The following is a 22,849-nucleotide window of genomic DNA, read 5'->3' as shown; positions in this document are numbered from 1 at the left end:
CAGGAGCGGAGCAGTTCACGCCGCTCAGAGCGCAAGACCGCACAAAACCAGCCGGTGCACTCTTGCAGTCCTGGGACGGATTCTCATTGTACTGTCACCAATTTTTTTTCTTCCTAAAACTATTTTTTAATGGTTTATATATTTCACTGGATATGTTGGTGGGATTTTCAAATGGCATTTTCCTCCTGTTCTCCTGCGTGTTGCTGGAACCCGTGAGTACACTCCGCTTAAAAACTTGACTTTTCTCATGACCTGATCTTGGGCTCGCTGTCAAGATTGCCTGATTTAGCAGCGTAAGCTTGACCACGCAGGTCACTGCGATAAGCCAGCAAACGGGTTTAGGGCTGATACGCATGCGGTCCTCCAGAGGTGTGGATGCAGGGCGCACCGCTGTGCCCCCGTGTGCAACTTAATTCCGTTTAGCATGTGTGGATGACGGGACTAATTTGGGTGTTTTTTTAAGGGTTTATTTTTTTTTCTTTTTAAACCTAAATTTTTGGAACGAAGTTCAAGTTCAGATAGTTCTTCGCTCCAGGTTTCTCTTTTCAGCAGCAAACAAAACGGTGGTCCTTGACTGGGATCGTTATTGAGGGACATTCATTGTCCTTTTATGACCAAGGTTAAGATGCATTACCAGGCGAAACAATGAACTTGGTTTCCCTTCAGGACACCATGGTAACGGCCCCATTTGTCTGCCTCTGCAGCCTCTCTGGTCCTCACCACGATTCTCTTCAAACTGTCTAATGTAGAGAAGCATGTATGAATCATACTGGAATTTAGATAAAATCCCCTACAATAGAACACCTGCACATCATCATCTGTGCAAACTCACAGACTGTTGGGCTCTTTAGCACATGAGTTTGATAATAAGAACGATGATTAGGCTGGTGAAAGTTTCCCTCTTTCCAACTTGCTTAAGGCTGCACTGATTGGTTAATGACAACCTGTTGTCTGGCCATCATCATGGGTGAAGTGATGCTGCAGAGCCTGCAGGTGCAAGATAAATCATAATCTAAATGAGGAAGTCATCTTCTGTATGGAGAGAAACTGGAGTCCTATGGGCTCATTTCATGGCTAACAATAGCCACAGAATACCGACTGATTAATGCGATAGAGAGGAGACTCATATATCCAAGTAAGAGCAGTAAATCTTCTGCTCCTGCAGATGGTCTGTATACGTCCCAATGGTAAATCCTCATATTTCACACCGAATCACTTCATAATTCCCAGTACATCATGAGGAATGAGGGATATAATGGAACGGGTCATCTCACGCGTCAAAGTTAAAGATTCACTTTTTGAAGTTCATGAAAAAAAACTTTGCAACAACATTTCCTTTAAAGATTAACGATTTGTCAAATGGTGCCGAAGTTTTTTTTGCATGCACCTGCACCCGGTCAGTGCTGCTAACACTTTTTAAAAGGCGACCACTGGCCAAAGAGAAGTATGTAAAATACATGCAAATACTCTCTTCACAGGTGTTTGCAGTGGCCACACAGATGTGCGACATGATGAATGAAATCGATAAGGAGAGGATCATATGCGAGGCTCAGATTGAAAACAGAACAACAGGTATGTCAGATGCTTCGTATGTGTTTACCACGAGCTACTTATTCTGTCTCATCTTAATTCACTAATGATACAAGTGAGCTCTGATTGAAGTGACACAGTGAACTCCAAAGACAACAAAAGCTGTCCAAGCCTCCCGTCTGGCTTTAGATTACACCTTGCATGATTGAACACTGTTTTCCACCTAATGTCAGCCCCTTGTCACATATGCAGATTCAGTTACAGAGAAAACTGATCCCGTTTTTCATTTAAAAGAAATGCTATTAACAAATGCTTTTACAGTGCAACAGTGAAGCTCACCTGATCTGTAGTTTTTTTATGCTTTTGTTTTTTTGCAGCACATTATACACAGTGTGTACATGAAGATAGTTGTGTTTCATAGAGCCTCTGTGAGTGACTGAAACACTGTTGGAGGCATTATGGGACTCTGTTTGTTTCCACGCAATGCAAAAGTAATTAAACTCTCATTATGTTTTTAATTTAAATTTGCAATAGGTTTAAATGTTGTCAGATCCTCAGGGTAATCGTGCAAATGTACCCTGGTAAGGAGATTTTTCATTGCGACAAACTGTTGAGCAGGTGCGCTGTGAAAGTGGCGTGAGCCGATTGTGCATCCCGGGAGGATACACACTGTGGAAAGACACGGAGATCTGTTGAATTCAAATAACAGCGTGTAACGAAGGGCACAGAGCTTTTTTATTAGTCATCGTGACAGCATGTTAACTCAGGTCATCTGCTGTTATGGGCCCAGCATGGCTGTAATGCCAGCTGACCTAAACTCACACGTATTGGCTGCCATGGGAACGCCAGTGCTCCGCCTTCACCTTAAACAGGCTGCTGTTTCCCACTTGAGGGGATTCATGTGTGAAACACTGAGCAAAATGTGAGCAAAATTAAGTTTCTCTCTATCTTTGGGCATGTGAGTTTAGGTAACATGCTTGTTTTTGGTCCCTCTCCTTCTTTGTCTCTCTCTAGGTTGCAGTAGGATCTGGGACAAAATCACCTGCTGGCCCAGTGCTGATGTGGGAGAGGTGGTAACCATCCTTTGCCCCAAATTTCTCTTCTTTCACTCCGAGGATGATCGCGAACGTAAGAATCAAGCTTGCAATATACGTTGCATATAGGTGTGTGTTTTAAAGAGAGTTAGAAGAGAAAAAGCACATTAGTTAATTTTACTCTTAGAAGGTTACAGTAATAAGTTAGTATTTAGTTATTTGACTAGAAAAAGTGAAAGCACATGGTAGAATCCATACATTTGTGGTGGAAAGTCACTGACACCTATTGGTAAATACATAGAGAAATTATAGAAGGTCTCAAAATGCCCATTTTTGCAAAGGTATCAGCATCAGCACTAAATTAAAGGGCAGTTTCTTTATACTTGCTTCACCTCCCCATCAAGCTTCATGGATGAGTAATCTTGCAGACAGACAGACGGACAACACTGAACATGCACCTCAGTGATTTCTTAAATATATCTGTGACTTAAAAAATATTTACAAGCAGAGTTAAAGCTGCTCTAAGTCATCTTTTGATATAAACAACAAATCTAATATCAAGTCATAAAAGTAAAAACGTTACCTGTAGCAAATGAATGCACAGATTTATCATCCATTCAGTCCCCAGTAGCAGAACGTAGAAACAGTCCGAGGAAATTTCCCCCAGAATTGCAGGAGACCAAAATCAAGCTCAGAGGACAGAAAATATTGGTTTTACTTTCGTCATGCAGACGGAAACAGAACTCAGTATCTGCAGAATGCAATGGTTTGCTATCATTCGCTAACTTTGTGTATAACGTAGTAATATGTCAATGATCTTTATTGCAGTGGTTGATGTTACAGGGCCACAAACCTGTTGACCAATTTTGAATTTCAAAGCCTTTATGTTTTGTATTTCTGGCTGTTGTCAGAGTAGCCTCAGGCTAAAGAATAATTTGCCTTCATCTCATCCAGTTTACTCTTAATGTTCTTGATTGTAATTTAGAATCTCCAACTAAACTACGATGTTTTGGGGCTGTGGGAGGAAGCCAGAAAGTATCCTTGCAGGTACACACAGAAAGGCCCCAAGAGGCTAGTGGCTTTTAACTTTTGACCTCCTTTCTGTGAGAGAACAGTGCTTTCCACCCCACCACCATGGCACTATTGTTGTAACCAAGGTGTGCATATGAGAATCTCAGAAAGCACAAATTGCCGCTCTGGAAAGCAGATGGGCTAAAGCAGGAGAAGACCCGGTGCCACTTCTGTCAGCTAAGAACAGGAAACTGAGACTACACTTTGCACAGGCTTGGAAAAAATTGGACAACAGAAGATTGGAAAAATGTTGCCTGGTCTGATAAAGCTTTGATTTTTGCTGCAGCATTCAGATGGCAGGGTCAGAATTTGGTGAAGACAACATGCAAGTCAACAGTTCAGGCTGGCGATGGTACAGTGGGATGGAGGACATTTTCTTGGCTCGTCACAAAGCTCAGATCATTTCAAACTGGTTTCTTGAACATGACAGTGAATTCACTGTATTAAAATGCCCTCCACCATTACTACATGTCAATCAATAGTAGGTAATGTAGGTGAACAGAAGATTCATGTCATGCACGAGCAGCTATGGTGTCAATATGGACCAAAATCACTGAGGAATGTTCCCAGCATCTTGTTCAGCTTGTGCCACTGACAATTAAAGCAGTTCTGAAGGGAAAAGGGGGTCCGGCCTGGTACTAGCAAGGTGTATCTAATAAAGTGGCCTGTGAATAGTCACCTAGTTGCTAAGATGCTTTAAAGTCTCTAAAAAATAACAAATCTATCTGAGAATTTTAATGTAGTTTGGCAAACATGCCACATTCAAGATAATAAAAACAATTTCAGTCTTAAAAAGCCTATAAATAGTACATCACATGATTACTAAGCCTTGTAATGCCATTTTTCTTTTTTATGTCTGTATCCATGAGTCTGAGATTAACCTGAAATTAAATGTGTATTCATGGAAACATGAGTTAAGCATGGGATATTAAAATGAATCAGAGAGATGCTGGCGTGCTGCTCATCTCGATCCCTCCTTAACTTCCATTTTGTTTTTATTGTTCCAAATATCCCTGCTATTGAGCCTGTGCCAGTATCATCACGCTCCATATCTGAGACCAGAAATAGAAATTATGGAGTGTCCTAGTGGCTCATACTCATGATGCTATTTTGGCCCTACAATCTCTTATCTTTTCTACCACCACATCTTGAATATCATAAATAATACAATAAAATTCAAAACAGTAGCAGGAAACAAGATAACAACTTCCCATGTAGACGCCATACACTCATTAAAGAGCCACACTGGTTATTTGTTCTTTATTTGGTGAAAGCCTAACAGGGAAGTTGTGCTAATTATCTGTAAAGGAAAACACTATCCTGGGAATTTTCTGGCTGAATTGCACCATGTCTGTACAGTAGTTCCTGGGAATGTACCCCTTCGAGTTTCCTCAACATCTCCATTTGTCAATAATCGCCACGTAGCGTCTCCTCAGTTAATCACGAAGTAAGAGTTGATGGAGATGTTTATTTGTAGTTGACTGGCAAAGGGGCTTTAATCTAAAATTGGAGCCTTGAGAAATGTATCAGGTACAAACAGCCATAGCTGTAAAATCCCAGGTGTGGCTCTTTATAAAGCTATGCTAATCATAAAAAAAGAAGAAGTTTGCAGTGGCTAAATTTACCACGCTTTGTGTAATATTTATTGGCGGTGACAACAAAGCTGCATGTTTGAGCTGTTTGTTTTCAAAAATAATATTTTCTTGATTTATTCGTGTTTGTAAAGTTGTGGTTGGTCCGTTAGCTCAGCTCCTGCTGCTGATAAGACAGTGAAAACATATGAATAAACCTCTCCCTTCTATATTTTGAACATAGTGGCCAAGTTGTAGCACTAAAGGAGACGCTATACACCGATCAGACATAACATTATGACCACCGGTCTAGTATTGTGTTGGTCCCCCTTATGCTGCCAAAACAACCCTGAACCATCGACGTTAGCAACAGATCCTTTAAGTCCTGTAAGTTGTGAGCTGGAGCCTCCATGGATCAGACTTGTTTGTCCAGCGCCTCCCAAAGATGCTAGTTTGGATTGAGATCTGGCCAAGTCAACACCTCAAACATGTTGTGCACATCAAACCATTCCTGAACCATTTCTGCTTTCAGCCACAGCTATCAGGGGATACAGTTTCCATGAAAGGGTGCACATGGTCTCCAAGAATGGTTTGATAGGTAGTACGTGTCAAAGTAACATCCACATGGATGTCAGGACCCAAAGTTTCCCAGCAGAACATTGCCCAAACCATCATACTGCATCTGCTGGCTTGCCTTCTTCCCATAATTCATCCTGGTTCCAGGTGTTCTCCAGGTAAGCGACACACACGTATCAGTCATCCACGTGATGTAAAAGAAAGTTATTCAGTTAAGGTCACCTTCTTCCATTGCTCCATGGTCCAGTTGTGGTGCTCGCGTGGCCATTGTTGGCAGTTTACAGCCTATACACAACGACTGATGTCTGTGTATTCTGACACCTTTCTATCATAACCAACATAAACTTTTTGGGCAGTCTGAGCTTCCGTAGGTCATCTGTTGTCCCCACGTGCATCAATAACCCTTGGTCATCCATGACCCTGTCGCAGGTTCACCACTGTTTCTTCCTTGGACCACTTGTGAAAGAGACTAACCACCGCAGACCAGGAACACCTCACAAGAGCTGCACTTTTGGAGATGTTCTGACGTTCAGTCGTCTAGCCATCATAATCTGGCCCTTGTCAAACTCACTCAAATCCTTACGATTTGAGGACAAAATGTTCTCTTGCTCCCTAATATATCCCACCTACTAACAGGAGCCACGAAGAATAGATGACCAGTGTTATTCACTTTATGAATGATGATGTCAGTGCTCATAATGTTATGCATGGTCAGTCTACACCAGTAAACATAATATTTGAAAATTCAAATTTGATATCATGTTAGTACTACCCATAATATCCTGACTCCCCTGCTCCGAGTGCACTTCAGTCGTTAATTAAAGATGAATTTGACTAATAGCACTTTTGGATATTTTGTATAGATAGATGTATAGATGTAATAATAATATCATAAAAGTGAATTGTTTTGGTCAACAGGATCAAATAATGAAAATCCAGACTGAACAACACATATGAATCCACCCATGTATTACCCACTTTCATAATGGTACATAGTCTCAGCTCTGTTCTATGTGCACTGCTTGTCTTTGGGAATGTACAGGACACTTTTCAGTACAGCATATTTGCTACGCCCACATTTAACCCCAGAGCCATTATCCGGTTCTATAACCGGATAATGGCGTGCGATGTCTTGCTACCATCTCCGGGTTGAATTGCAGGTTTCCTGAAATGTTGTCCAACAGTCTGGAACAGACGTTGAGGTATGTTTGCTAATATTTGATGGGTGTGCCAAAAGTCTTACCCTGTCAGCAGCTGCATATACTGTAAATATATATATATAACACCTGACATTTAAAAAAGGTGGAGAGCAAAATAAACGAGCTGCCACAGGTGTAGCGCACCTGCACTCGTACTTGTTAATGAAAACACTGCTTGTATCATATACTGAACCTGGAAAGGAGGTCCTATAGCTGTAATCTAGCCAGTACTTGCGGAATATGCAGGGTACATTAGAACATTTTGTACCATCGAGTAAATATCAGCTACATGAACACTCAGTAAGGGGAAGAAAGGTTGTGTGGGAAGCTGTTATGTGGCCCAGATGGGAGATAGTATGATATGAGAGCGGATAGCACTCCAGGGAAAAGACGGGGCAGATGAAGAATCACTGGATCTGTGGGGTTGAAGTCAGAGGAGGCATATTTCACAGACATGTCAGGAGGTTTACAGGATCAACAGCCCCCTCTGTGCAGTGTTGTGCTGCATTGATGTGGACCATATCAATTATGCAGCAAATCACCTTATCAGCACAGGTGTCTGATGGTTAAACCTGGTCTACATTCAGGTCATGAAAGAAGGACTACTGAAGTGATGATGAACGTGCATCACTTTCTGTGCAAGAAAGCAGGAAAAAAAAAGTTTACGTCATTGAACCACTGTGTATTTTTCCTGTTATTTAGTTGTCGAAAGCTCTTTAAGGCCTCGGCAGGTTACAGACACACGATGCATACATTCTTCTTTGTAAGCGTGTTTCACAGAATGTCATGAAGTCTAATTTAACCTCACTCCTGAGAATCGTTGCAAAAGACTGAAGGTATTGACACATCCCGAGCTATTCATTTTATAAGCCTCACACACAAAAACAAGCATTGCGAAACATGGCGCCATAGAGATTCGGGTTCATAAATTTAGTTGAGACAGAGTTGCCATTCTCATGAACTCTTTACCTAGCAGATCTAACACAAACATGCAGCCATTCATCTCTTTTAATAGCGCTCACCCTCTCTACAGGCTGAGAATGACAGAGTGCCCAGCTGTCAACAGGTTCACCTACATGCTGCAATGTGAATTTGACATGAAGTTGATTTATAATAATACTATGGATCAAACATTTGGATATACTTAGATAGGATAAGGCTTTGACTGTACAATACTGGAGGGAAAAGCCAAGAAGTAAAAAGAAAATAAAAATGATTATGGGGTGATGAACTTGAACACTGAAAATCCTTGCAGTCATGTTTTGGGGAATGATGAAAGCATTCTTCTGGCAATCCCTCAAACAGGCTAAATCCAGTGGTGGCATGGGCTGAAACAGCAGGGGCTTAGCTTCGCCTTTGTGTCTTGTCATGTTGTTTGAGGAAGCTAAGCCTCCATCTTCTCTGCATTACGCTGCTCAGGTATTTGTGAGCGAACCAAATTTTGGTGCCAAATACATTCTAAGACTTTGGCTTGTTGGTCATTTCCCAACTCGGTGCTGATTTGATAGCGGCTGCGGAGTGATACGATTACGCAATGTGTGGAATGTCCTACATGTTGATTTCCACAGCAGCATTCAGGACGTTGATTAATTTGTCACCAGATCACGGAGCTTCCATTCTTTACTGGTAGGAAGGGAGATGAGGAAAGAAGTATGACATAATAAGAGACTGAACAAAAAGCACAGAGCAGTCAATCCATGCTTCAAGATTAGACGCTCATGAAGGGAGGGACATGAGTTTTCAGGTCTAATTAGTTCATGGATCCATTTCTAGCTTTCGTCACACTGTAAAAATCTAAATCCTCTCTGTATCATATGCCACATATTCTGCCTTTCTATTACATATGCAACAAGTGTAGAGGACGTAAATAGGACCCAAAAAGAGGCCTTTTCAATTGTTTTTGCTTTTGTTTTTCCACAAAACTTCGGAAATAGAAACTTTCTGCTGTAATCTGCCTAGCACTGAGGTCTGACCTGTACTGTACAGAGCTCCACTTATCTGTGCAGGGTCCTGCACTCAGCTAAGCAGATTTGCAAAAGTATAGACTTTCTATACTTACGTAGAAGTACAGATACTAGTGTTAAAAATACTCCAGAAAGCCTCTTAAACGTACTCACAGTAAGAAAGTGAAAAGTAGCTCCTTGAAGAACATTTCTACCACTTATTTTTGTGCAACACTATCTGAACCTTGTGCTCTATCATTGTAAAAATAAAATAATATTAGTAGATGTGAATATAAACTTTATTCCAGTCTAAATTTGAATTCTAATAAAGCTTGAATCAGGTAAGTAGAACATGAGCAGAGAAAAAGAAAGAAAATGAAAAAACAGCTCTATTTTGTGTTTCTTACATTGTAGAGGATTCAGCATGTGGGGAACCCTGAAATCAGTTGCCTCAGTGTGGGGAAAAGAATCATAAATCACAATAATTTCTATTGGGAGCTCCAGTAGATTTTCTTAGTGTACAGGCTGTGATCAGCTGATCTGCTGCTTCAACTGGATGTCAGCAGATGTTTTATGAGTTGTCTTGGCTGATTTCCATCCTCGACACTGACAGTACAGTGTGTATTCTGTCTTTTTTCTAGAAGGTATAAAATTGGTATGAAGGTGAAATTCGCTGAATGAATCTCAGCATCATCAGCTTAACTTCAGATTCATCTCTGCTGCACTTTATGTAACCTAACTCTGACCATGAAACCACAGCCACTGTGCACCAGTCACACACTGTTCTTTACTTTAAACCCCTCACAGCAAACTAACCTGTTTATTCTGCAGAGGATTTTCATGCAACCTTTAAATAACACAGCGAGTCTACGTCAGTTTGTTTTGCAGCAGGTTTCACAATATGAAAAAACGTAATGTCATGTGTACAGACCAGATATCTGATTTAAAAATGTGAGAACTTACATGTAAGCTTTAAATTTCCAGTTTATCAAACACCACTGATCAGTCCTTATCTTTAACCCCTCTTCTTCCTTTCCTGTTCTGTCTTTCTTATCTGTCTCCATCTCTGAGTGAAGTTAGCTCTTTCTTTTCTCTCCCTGTAAAATACAGCACAGGAATACTGGACCTTTAGCTAGCAACACACTGTGAGACAAACTGCACACAAACAGTTTATGTGTTTGCTGATGTTTGTTGAGCTGATAGCAGCGTTGGATTTGAAATTACCTGAGAATTAAAAAAGATCACTTCTGTGGGGCTAGCTAGATGCTGAAGTACCACAAACATAACTTATGGACACCTGCAGTTGTTCCAGTGTTGTGCCAAAAATAATAATAATAATAAAACAAACATATAAAAATGCAGGCCCACTTTAACCCCTGACTATGGCCCACACTTTTGCCTCTTTCATCTGTTTTATACCACATCCTCTGGTGATTAATACACAAGCAGGACTGCCTTTCATGTGTTTCTGTTTAGGCTCAAATAGGTTTGATGTTTGGAGGCTCGCAGTGACGAAGCTAAGCTCCATTCTCCTGTAGAGCAGGACATACATATCTATGTCTACAGACATATCTAATCTTCAGCACTTCCAATACAGAAAATCTCTGGCCTGCTGTACGCTACTCCGGACAACTACTGGACTCAGCTTTAACCCAAAAAGCTTTACTTTATCTTGCTGTAATTTCATTTACTTCATTGTTCTCGCAAGTTTGACTCTACACTTAATTTTAAAAAGTTCTATCTTTTGTTACCGCAAATCTGCAACACTGTATTTTGGTCATGCAGTTTTTTAATTGTCAGTCTAAATGCACCTTTCACCTCTGCCCTCTGTGGGCAGAACAGACCAAAATATCCCTGCTTGACTGATGGCCACCTGGTGTTTGTGTGTACAGCCTTCACATAATTAAGAAACAGATGGAAGCAAGTGCACATGGGAATTGCCTCAGCATGTCTGAGCCAGTTGGGCGGCTGAGCCTCTTCAGTCATTCATTCTGTTTCCTTTGATTATTTGGGTGTATTCCAGGGAGACATGAGTCTCAGCATGTTTTAATTAAATGCAGTGGTATGTCTGCCCTGCAGCTCTTACAACTCCCATCTCAACAAGCACTTTATTGTACTGTTAAAGGATAGCAGGAAGAGCGGCGTAAAGAAATATCAATAATTTCCAGTGTTGTTCCTCTGTCCCTTTGCTCATTAGGTAACCTGTCAAAGACCTGCACTGCGGATGGTTGGACCTCAGTCAGCATGGACTCCTACATAGCAGACTGTGGATATAATCCCAACACCACCATGGATAGCCATGAAGTAAGTGTGGCAACTGGAACTTTAAGTGAAATGTCCCACACCTGATGACCTGTGTACTGAAACGTATTGTTACAGGAGGTATTCTTCCACGCCATCAAAGTGGGATACACCATCGGTCACAGCGTGTCGCTCATCTCTCTGACAGTTGCTATCGTCATATTGTGTCTCTTCCGGTAAGGTGATCCATCGTAACACTGCTTAATGTTCCCACATAAAGACAATCAAACACCTATTAAAGCAAGAAAACCCCGTCGATCTCTCATTTCCTGCATTTTATTGAGGTCTTACAGTCTTTTTAAACAGCAATGTAACTGGATTAAGTGGGAGAAGTCGTCCAAATGTGGGTGGGTGCAAGCAGTCACCAAGTCAAACCGTGAAGTCAGATCACTTAGATGAGCATCTGTTATTCACTGTATGCTCTGTCCTGACCTTAAGGTCACAAGGTCGTGGAGAAAAACGCATGTGAGTGATTGTTGGCGTAGATCATTAGAACAGGTTTAAGTGGCAAGTGTGTGTAGCGTCTAATAAACATCAGCTGGCTGTGCTTGCATTTCAGGCTGTTTGTGTGTCGCGGGCTAAACAGCAAGCGCTGTGTTTACTCTTTGGGTTTTTTGACATGTGATCGGGTTTGCATCCTGGAGCGGAGACGCAGGATGTTGGCAGCGCCTGCTGTTTATGTCGGGGTGCAGATGTGGCGTTCATGCAGCTGAGCGATACTTCATCGCAGCTCAACTGTCCTGCTGCGTTTACGCAACTCACCCCAGGTCATCGTGTCACGGGGAAGGTATTTGTTTGAAAGCAGGCAAAAGAGAGAATTTACATTAGTGACATTTTCTCAGCACCCCCTGCTTCTCTCCCCCTACACACCGATTTGTTCTTGTTTGTTTCCTTGCTCCGCATCCCTGATAAATATTATGTCCCTGAAAAAGCTACATCCAAAGTGGGAGACATGCAGAAAGCCTTTCATGACAATTGCAGGGTTTAAATGAATTGTGACATTTAGATAGCAGCACAGCAGAGCACGGTGGTAGGAAATTACAAGGCGATAATCGTGTACACTAAGTGCTTAGAATGGCTGCTGTCCTGAGCTGAAACGCACATCTGTTCTGTGCTCATCTGAACTAAGTCAGTGAAGTTTCTAGTGCATATTCTCTTGATACACGCTTTTTTTCTGATGATTTCCGAGACACATGAGGAGCTCATTCATTGTAACCAATCGGGATGCATTAGGAGTACTTTGCCTGTTCATTTTCTGTGTATTTGTATTCTTCTTCAGGAAGCTGCAGTGCACAAGAAACTACATCCACATGCATCTGTTTGTGTCTTTCATACTGAAAGCTGTGACTGTTTTCATCAAGGACGTGGTTCTGTACGAAGTCGGCGAGACAGATTGCCAAGCATCTGTGAGTACGCCGTTCACCGTCCTTTCTCTTTGCTGCTGAAAGCTCTGCAGGATGATTTTTCTATTATTGAACTGGTTGCGCGAATTGATTTCCCTCTCTGCCTAACTGAAGTTCGGCATCGTTGCTCAGCAGCCGCTTTCCCACTCTGACTTTAATGCTTTGTCTCAAAGTTTACTCAGCGTTCTGGGTGTAGCAGTGTTTGCCGAGGCACTTCTGCTCTTAAAATGATGTTTCCCTTTTCATCTGTGCACCAGGATGTTGTGAGAGTTCCTGTTTGCCAAACATTAAGCCTGAACTTGAACATTAAGCCTGAACTACAGACAGCTTTGTCAATAAATCACATTCAGAGTGCTGTATTGACTTTATTACCACAACATGCCACAACGTCATAACTGATAAGTTAAGTATTTAGATAAGCTCCTAGATGTGGCATTGCTCCCTCTTATGTGATTGATCAAGTCACCAATGTTAGTGCTGCTTTCTTGCCACTTTATTACCAGAGAGGACTGGATCAACTCGCTATAAATCACCCGCTTTACTATATCACTAAGTGCTGTTGCTTAACGGCTGAGTTTAGACATTTCTCCTTCAGGGTACACCGGCTGCCCTGACCTAAACACAGCTGCTAAATATCTCACAGATTTCTAAACTCCTCAGTGAAAAAGCAAAAACAAAAGGAGTAAACTTTTGTTTACTTGGTGTAAGGCGCACTGCTTAGCTTGTAAAAATACAGTTGGGGTGAAAGCGGAAAACCTCGTGCAAAATAACACAGAGAGTTGCAAGAACACACATTCCTAGTTTTAATCTAACCCTGGAAACAAATCAAATGTTGTGTCACCACTTCATTTATGTGGATAACTAACTATAGACAGACCTGATAAATTGAAAATATGTCCTGTTTAAATTATGTCATTTCAGGACATTATAAAAACCTGGTCTTTAGAAGGTCTTAAAATACAACCTAAGAAGAAATATGAAACATGACATATTAAATACAATTTAAACCAAAATGCAAGATGCAGTGTGTGAAAAATTAACTACACCCTTACTGCTTCCAATTAAGGAAGGAATTACATGGATAGGTAGACTGTTCAATGCTCAGAAACTGCAAAAAATCCAAGGGCTACATTTTAAACTCAATAGACCTCAGTTAGTGTGTTAAATGTTAAAGTTCATGACAGTATATTTAGAAAAGGACTGAACCAGGGTTTGTAAGTATTGTCAGGACAAAGCCTCTTTCTTTTAAAAACCAACTGTCAAGCACGGTGGAGGAAGCATTATGATTTCGGCTCGCTTTGCAGCCACAGGACCTGTGAGTCAACCATGAACTCCTCTGTATGCCAAAGTATTCTAGACTCAGATGTGAGGCCAACAGCCGAAGCCTGGCTGAAACTGGACCATGTAACAGGATGATGATCCCAAGCAGAGCAACAAATCTACAACAGAATAGCAGAAAAAGAAAAGGTTTCAATAATTACAGTTCAGATCTCAACCTGACTGAAATGCACTTGTCATGGTTAGTGCTGTGGGGCAGGCAGGAAGGAGGACCCAAATGCAGGACTCACAGACGGAGGGTTAAACTTAACGCGCAGCTTTATTCCTGGGAAAAATCTCGAATACAGAAAACAAAAAGCGAAGCATAATAACTAGAGCTAACAAACTCAGGACTCAAGGAACTGGAAAACAAGAAACCTAAACTAGAAATCAGGAGCTACGGAGACTAGGAACACAGAGGAAACGCACAGCACTGAGGAGGTGTGTGAAGGTTAACGACGTGACAACAAGCAGGGGAAGACTGAGGACTAAAATACACAGGAGGATCACGAGAGGATGGAGAGCAGGAAAAAAACACAGCTGGGGCAAATTAGACATAATGAGACGAGGGAAGATGTCTGTGAAGGTTCTCAGTCATCCATCCGAGGGAAGGCAAAACTAGATACACTGACATAGGACACAGACTATGAAAATAAAACAGAAAATACGACACGTACACTCAGACACATGACTGACTGGGGAACAAGAGAATAAACCCGAGGGCAGAACTAAATCTAAGAACTAGAAATCACAAACCCAGAAGAACTAGAGAGCTACAAATGCAAAACAGAAACCGAAACATGGTTATAAACCAGGGTGAAACCAAAGATTACTAATCCCCATCCTCTCGTGATCCTACCAGTGTATAAGGACCCTGACAGCACTACTGGGACCTTAAGAGAGCTGTGCATAAATGAATGCCTGCAAACTTCAATGAACTGAAGCAATGTTGCACAGAAGAGTGGGCCAATAACGTCAACCCAGCAGGACAGAGAGTACCAAGCAATGTTACATTTGATAACAATGAAGAACATGGAAAAATAATAGAACAACAGTATAGTTTGATAACACTGAAATAAAACTAAGTTGCAAACATATGCATTTAATGTGTATCAAGTGTGATTGTTTATCTTAGATAAGTGAGAATGACCCTGATGTTAGTGGAACAGAAGCTCCCTGACAGCGTTAGAGAGGCTGGTTCTGTGTAATGTTTTACACTGACAGTACTTTGTCTGTTAAATATGTTAAATATTCACATTGTTCTGAACAAGAAAACAAATCCTATAATTTTTTTAGCTTGGCCCACGGGGACTAAAACTGGCCTGGCTAGTTTAAAATGTCTAGTCTGTTATGTTGTCCTCATCTTTTTAAAGGTCAATGCATTTCCTCTGGATATACCTTTAAAGTGTGAATGTTTTAGGTAAAAAATACATCTCTGCAGCCGTGTTTAACGTGATATGAACGAAAAGTTAAGTAAATAATGCCATCAGAATTGAACCATATGTTGCTGCTGTACAATAAGGCAAATTCCACAGTAAAAAGGATTTATTTTAAACTTGATATCTAATACAAGCATCTTAGGACACTTCTGCAAACAATGCTGGTTTTAGTTTTGAAACCTTGTTCAAGTGTGCATGCAGCAGGACAAAACTGAGACTTTTGGAAATAATGGTCCAGGCTAATCTAACACATTATGGATCGGCTTACAAATCTTGTTGTGATGTCATCTTTCTTGTGTGGCACCTGACTTCACGGTTTGGCCACCTGCTCAATTATATGCTTTTAGCAATAGCTGCAATTCACAATCATTAGCTGAAAGTGCTTTATGTTGTGAGGTATAACCAATGTTCCCTCTAATTTTTCATGTGTCTGAGCGAACACACAAACCTCCTGAGCGGTCCCTTGGACCACTGTGAGCAACATTAGACGTGTGCACTGTGGTCACGCCAGCATCGAATCCATCCAAGTTACATGGTTTATTAAAATAATCAAATTACAGCATTTACATTTATGTTAGACTACTTTTAATTACCTGCTTTAGCCCACTTACAATGAAAATTAAAAAAAACAAAAGAAAATCTTGAAAACAAAACTTTCTTTTTTTCTTTTCTTTTTTTAAAATAAAGCTCTGACCAGTATTATGAGAATGAGTCTGTGGTCTGAGAGAGAGTCCTGTAACTCTCTGTCTGCAAAATACAGTAAATAATGACAAATGTTGGGCAATTAATTATATAGTTACTTCTTCAAAAAAGTAACTGAGTTATGCAAACAAAGTGTTTTGCAGCTGTTTACCTAAAAATGCAGTCAAGGCAATTTTTTAAAAATAAACATTTCAAACTATTTACAGAACAATCAGCTGTTCTGCATCAAATTTGATGCCACACAAATTATTTGTGCCACTCCAAAAATAATTTCTGTCCACTATGAGATAAAGGAGAACAACAGCCTGATACCTGCAGGCCTGACAACAGGAGATGTATCACTGCTGTAACACTCAGCAGTCGCCTCATTGTTCTGACACACACAACAAAACTATTGACTACACTACACACTAACTACACAAGATTTGCGCTAAACGTCGCAAATCTCTCACATCTCAAAACACAGCCGTCACTCCTAAAACTCCCCCCTTCCTAAACAACAAAATGCCATGTTGCCATATCATTTTTTGATTGGTCGACATGGTACATTTTTCCACCAATAGGAAAGAGTGGGGGTTTTTTTGGTTTTGTTTTTGCTCACAGGCGGAGAGTGCTTTCAAGCGTTTTCCTTATAAAATGCTGTTTTTACCGTTTCTTCCTGCAGTAAATATAAACAACGATAGTATTCAGGAAAAAACCAAACATTGCATATTTTTATCATAACTCTGGTTTTACGTGGCCTATCAACACAATTTAAAAACTGGTATAAAGGCCACACTTTTTCCGTCAGTTGTTCTGTCTGTCCTGCTCCTGCTCTCTAACCTTAAGTTGTTTGCTTAGCTCAGCTGATTAACAACTTTAGGCCGTCTTGATAGTGAGAGTGGAATTTTAGGCTTCTTCTAGTTCTGTTTAACTCAATAACAATATTTGCCTGAAAACATTTTCCCATTTGGAGTTTTAAGTTATGGTGCAGACATTGCAGTGGGTCAGTGTGGTTTCTCCTAATATTGCAGCAAGGAGCTTTAAACTTGGATTTCAGTTACATTTACTGCAGATTACAGATCTAAATGGTCAAATACTCTGTCAGTATAATCAGCCCAACTACAAGATAGCACATGTGTATTGACCTTTAATTGCTATTTTTTGTGCCCTTGGGATTAGTTTGCTAAAAACGTCCTCAAGTAACCTTTTGAATCATTTAAATGGAAATAGATTTATATATGTATCTACATTCATTTGCACATTTCTGGTAAAGCCAATAACATGTTAATGTTTTTTAGGTGGGATGCAAGGCAGTGATGGTTTTGTTCCACTACGGGGTCATGGCCAGTTACTTCTGGCTGCTTGTGGAGGGCCTCTATCTTCATGCTTTGTTAGCTGTGTCCTTCTTCTCTGAGAGAAAGTACTTCTGGTGGTACATCCTCATTGGGTGGGGTAAGTGTTAGCTCTCATGCCAGTTATTGATGAGTAGGCTTACAGGTCACTCTCAGAATCTCATTTGCAAGGGGATCGGATGTGTCCATTTGTCTGTAGTGTCAGTGCAGCCATCAGGCAACCTGAATGCCTTCATTAGTCTTTACTACAACCACTGGATCCGTCCTGAAGCCTATTGCAGCTGGCATAAGGCAAGAGGCTGGATACTTCCTGGACTGGTAGTTGGGCCTTCACAGGGCCAAGACAGAAATCATTCACACTTTCATACTTGCAGCCAACTTAGACTCATCAGTTACCCTAACATGCACATCATGGGACTATGGGAGGGAACTGGAGTATATATTATTTTATGTAAAAGAGGTTTAATACATGCAGCTGCTTCAGAGAAATACTGAACTTTCAATCTGCACATGAATGAGTTTTCCTTAGTTTAGCAGCAGCAGGCGGCTGGCACCCGTCCTCATTGTTAGAATTCAGTCAAAGAGTCCAGCAATGCTTTTGGAAGGCAAATAGCTTTATGTATGTATGGCAAACGTAACATATAAATAAATTAAATTCTTTGCTGAACTTAGAGATCAAACAAGTAGACCTGAACTGCTATATTTCAATTTCAACAGCAATTTGGTCCCTGCTTTCATCAAAATTCATATATTCATAAAAAAGTTGCTAGGTGGAACCTTTGAGGAGTTTCATCTTATTTTCAGTTAAAATCTGAAAATATTTTACCTTTTGATCCTTCAGTTGCCTTTGACGTATATATTCAACAATATTTATTTTCCCTTCACAGTGAAATAAATCTAGAAATAGGCTTGAAATGTTGTGTCTGCAAGCAGGAAAATGGAAACAAGCCTTTCCCACAGATACCCAGGATGAATCAGTATTGGCACAGAGCACACATGAGTCGTGTTAAGCATAGCTAAAAAGCAATATTGCTTCAGCTGTAAACGCATTCATAAGATTAACAGTGTGCTCATGCCCAAATGTGGTACAGATAAATAAATAAGTATATAAAATAATCTATAAAATAAATCACAGAGCTGATCATTTCTCTCTGAGAAACAGAGATCATTTTAATGTTGAAATAACTTAGAGGTAATTCTGTTTGTGTTGTAATTTGTCTGCAGGGGCTCCGACCATCTTTATCTCAGCGTGGGCGATAACGAAGGCTTTTTTAGATCACCCTGGGTGAGTTCATCTTCATCATGTTTTCTTGTTGATTAAAGTGAAGTTATCATTTGGGATGCACTGATTGTGAAAGTCTTAGCCAATACTGATGCAGATATTAGAATTACAGTTCTGTGCAAAAGCCTTGAGCCATACTTTAGATTTTGCTCTGAAAATAAGTGCAGCGACTTTTTGAAGCGTGCATACATCCATGGAAATATAAGAAGAAACCAGAGTTTGTATCATTGTAATGATTTTCAATATTTGGTATGAACAAACTCTTAGTCAGCTTTCATGTAATTTCTTTAAGAAGTCTTCATGAAAAGTCAAAGCTCCTCTTCTTTCATCCATTACAAAGATTAACAGCTGGTCTTCGGAGCAATTTTGCTGCCTCTATTTACAGTCCAGTGATGTTTTTTTATGATCTCTTATTGAGAACTTCTTGTTTGCATTTCCTTTTTTCCTGTCAGATGCTGGGAGACAATTGATGACGGCCCTTGGTGGATCATCAAAACCCCCATTTTAATCACCATACTTGTGAGTCAGTGCAGCTCTTTGTGAGTAACATTCCAATCTGAGCTTAATGCAAAATTAACCAGTCTGCTACTTTCGTGGCAGGTGAACTTTTTCCTCTTCATTTGTATCATCCGGATTTTACGGCAGAAGATGAATTGCCCAGACATTGGAAGAAAGGAGTCCAATCAATACTCGTAGGTATTCAGTGCAAAATGTCAGCATCTTGATCATAGTGCAGGTTGCAGTCATTTCTTATCAGGTGATGCTAATTTAATTAATTTTGCTGCTGTTAGGTTTTTATTTTGACTAAGCTCTTGCACAGTGACAGATACTCGACTCTGGCCTTTGTGGACCTTAACACGGCTGAACATGAGCTTTCTCTTTACTTTTTTTTCCTCCCATCTCATGTTTTTAGGAGACTGGCTAAATCAACTCTGTTGTTGATTCCTCTCTTTGGCATAAACTACATTATTTTTGCTTTCATCCCCGATGACATTCACCCACAAGTGAGGATGGTGTTCGATCTTATTCTCGGGTCATTTCAGGTAACGTCCCTGCATTAAGTCTGCAACACTTTCCAAATGGTGCACAGAAGCAGGCAGCACTACTTATAGATGAATGTGCGGATTTTATGCTTGAAATATTGTGTTTTAGACGAAACCGCTGCTGCAAGTGGACATCCTTTCATTTGATTGCAAAGTTTTATGAAGATAGTTTGTCAGATGGAGCAAATGAATGCTTGGTTTTGCTGACATGTTTAACTTTGTACGCTTGAATAACGAGTTTGCTCGTTTGCTGAGCATTAAATTGAAAGTAAACTCTGAGAGCAAAGTGCAGTGATGGAAGCTGTGCAATGGAAAGTTTTTCTCAATTTATAACCGTTGTAGTTCAAAGTGATATCTCCTGGGAACATTTCCCAGGGGATCTGGATGATAAACTTGCTGTCTGAGCCTGAAGTTGGTCGTCATTTTACCATCATTATTCATACGCAAGTATTTTGAGTGTTTCCCCAGCTGTGCGATCATACTTATATTTATGTGCAACAACAGCTCTTACAGGGCGGAGTGTGTGTGTGTGTGTTTTTTCCCATCTCTTCAACAGGGTTTTGTGGTTGCTGTCTTGTACTGCTTTCTAAATGGAGAGGTGAGTAAATTCTAACAAAAAAAAGCTCTCTGAGATAAATTAGCTAAATCCTGTGTTTCATGCCTGCTTAACGATGCTCCTCGTTCTGTTTGTCTACCTCTCTGCTTGTCCTGCAGGTGCAGTCGGAGATTAAGCGTAAGTGGCGCAGGTGGATGCTGCAGAGGTTTCTGGGTGCTGATACTAAGTACCAGCAGCCCTCCATGGGCAGCAACGGCAACAACTTCAGCACCCAGATCACCATGATGACCAAATGCAGCCCCACAACACGCCGGACATCTGCGTGTCAGGAGCGCCTCTCGTCCATCTGATATCCAGTTAAAGTTACTGTCGCTCTTTGATTTAAATCCTTAGGCACTGAATGTGTGGCTCGCATACGCTGTTGCCACAGGATCGATATTGGTTACTGAGTATTTTTAGCGATTGCCTGTCAAAAATTGAGTGAGACTGAATTTTTCTTGCCAGAATTGAAAGGTAAAACCGCTGTAATGAGAGGCCTTTGGTTAGGGAGGTCTGCACCAACAATCTGGTTTCTGATATTTGTATGAAAGCCAATGTCATGTGGAAATATGTACAGATGGGCTCATACTGCATATTAGTGCTTTGTTGATATCTGGAACTGGAAAAGGCTACAGGCAAGTTATAAAAAGTTGGTCCTCAGTGTAACAATAATGACAGTAACGTGCAAAGAGAAAGCTCTTCTTAACCCTCATGGACACTGAAGTGAATTCAATGTCCTCTGACCAATAACACCAGAGACAAGCTGCAAGATGTTTATCAAAAGGGTGTGTGACAGAGGAGGTCTCCAACCACTAATGGCCCATGTTGCTTAAGGGAACAATGGAAGCAGCTTTATTGACTGTGTCAGGCTGCTGTGAATCTAAAGCACAGGCAGTGCAATGGAGGTTCCTAATGCTGCCTATGACAGTTTTATTCAGGGGATACTCTGCTGAATTACTGCCAGCTAACATTCCAGAGGAGAGACTGAATCTTCTGCTTGTGAAATTCAGTTCAGATTACAGAGGCTTTTAGTTTTTGTCTGAGTGCGCAGTCAGATAACAGATGGACCAGCTGTATTCTATTAATCCACAACTTACAAGACTGCAAATAAATACGCAGTAACAACAACTTACTTCCATTAACTGGATTGCATGGATAGTTTATTCCGCTGCATTTATTTTAAATGTATTCATCTATTTTATTTCTCTAGTGAGACAAGCAGGTCAAAGTTTTCATTAGCTGTAAAATATCTTGTTACTTACAACATGAATCGGCATGCTCACGGATCCCAGACTTTTCCCACTGGTCCCACACAATAGTCTGTATATAAAAGATGGAGGGGGCCACCGTGACATCGCCTGTGGGTTTGTGAACTCCTGTTCTGAAGTGTCAACTTTAACTGTGGCTGTTGCAATGTTGGGTTTTTGAAGGTAGAAGTGACCATATTTACACAAGGATTATTAACTAATGCAAGCAAGCTTTGCTAGCAAGTTGCATTTGTAAAACGCGTGGATGCATAACACAGAGAGATGCATAAAAATGAATGTTAGGCATACAAATATAATAACAGGATATCATACACCGAAACTTCTTGGACTGTCTGTTAGAACTTTGTGCAACAGCACAGACACGGTGTAGACGTCCACTTCAGTGACTTGAATGAGCTGAGGTGAGGCCTGGCAGAGAGTTTGTTGGCACCGACCTGCCACTCAGCTGACTACGGTCCTAATAATGTATTAAAACAGAGATTAATACAATGTAAATGAGCGAGGAGTTTTAGAAAAACAAAATCACCCCTTGTACATCAAAATTAGTTGAGACATTCACGTTTCCCTCAGGTTGTAACAACATGATTACTCAGCGTTCTTCATAATCAGGTCAAAGTATTTATTTTGCCAAATTAGTTAATTTGTGGCCAATTATAGGCAACACTTATAGCTTCAGCTGTCGTTTCTGTTTAGTGCTAATTGAGAGATGTGAGACTAACACGGTAAACATTTCACCTGCTGTTACGGGGAGCACGTTTACATAAATGCTAGCGCTGAGCACCGCCTGCCTGGCTTTGGAGCTCACTGACAATTTATAAAGCTAAAAGACATCACAATTGTTGGCGTCACGTTTACATTGCCCACGCATTTTCTGCAGAATAGTTTTGTACGCTTACATGTTCGGCGTCAGATTCCGTCAGAGTCATGCTGGTGCTTATTTTAGTTCCAGTTTTTGTGGTGTGTGTGTGTTGTAAACTGAAACTGAGGTAAAGCTAACCTAAAAGTACCTCAGACAGGGAGCTAGTGATGTGGATAAAGAGTTGGTTTCTTGTGAGTTTTACGGTGATGCTCTTTAGTGCTCAGGTGTCAACTGGAAATAAGTGTTTACATTTGAAAGTACTTCCTTACTCGTGATATTTGCTTACTGTCAGTGTAAAGTTGACAGTGTCTCTCTTGTGTTGCCATGTAAATACGTTATTGAACAAAATGTTTAATGAAGTTGAATAAAATCATTTGCACTG

General features: G+C 40.6%; 1 protein-coding gene across 1 annotated transcript; it reads left to right on the top strand.

Annotated features, from left to right (window-relative positions):
- Nucleotides 1-54: 54 nt before the first annotated feature.
- Nucleotides 55-22,846, top strand: LOC146648629 (vasoactive intestinal polypeptide receptor-like). Its single transcript, XM_085388547.1, has 13 exons — nt 55-212; nt 1,479-1,572; nt 2,545-2,658; nt 11,122-11,228; nt 11,304-11,401; nt 12,505-12,631; nt 17,367-17,520; nt 18,645-18,705; nt 19,155-19,221; nt 19,303-19,394; nt 19,616-19,745; nt 20,302-20,343; nt 20,460-22,846. Exons 1-13 carry the CDS (start codon nt 153-155, stop codon nt 20,649-20,651), a joined length of 1,338 nt encoding a protein of 445 aa, XP_085244673.1. The 5' UTR covers nt 55-152; the 3' UTR covers nt 20,652-22,846.
- Nucleotides 22,847-22,849: the final 3 nt, after the last annotated feature.

This window comes from Rhamphochromis longiceps, linkage group LG18 (assembly GCF_057381845.1).
Source record: "Rhamphochromis longiceps isolate RC_006_pf linkage group LG18, R_longiceps_female_GT1.1, whole genome shotgun sequence".
In the NCBI taxonomy this organism is placed as follows: domain Eukaryota; kingdom Metazoa; phylum Chordata; class Actinopteri; order Cichliformes; family Cichlidae; genus Rhamphochromis; species Rhamphochromis longiceps.
The sequence above is the reverse complement of the archived record's forward strand: the minus strand, read 5'-3'. Positions and strand labels throughout refer to the sequence as shown.

Excerpts from the sequence above, each read along its gene's own strand:
- LOC146648629 (XM_085388547.1), top strand. The coding sequence starts at position 153 with ATGTTGGTGGGATTTTCAAATGGCATTTTCCTCCTGTTCTCCTGCGTG. Across the intron at positions 17,521-18,644 it reads GTACATCCTCATTGGGTGGG|GGGCTCCGACCATCTTTATC; the intron begins GTAAGTGTTAGC and ends ATTTGTCTGCAG. Across the intron at positions 18,706-19,154 it reads GCTTTTTTAGATCACCCTGG|ATGCTGGGAGACAATTGATG; the intron begins GTGAGTTCATCT and ends TTTTCCTGTCAG.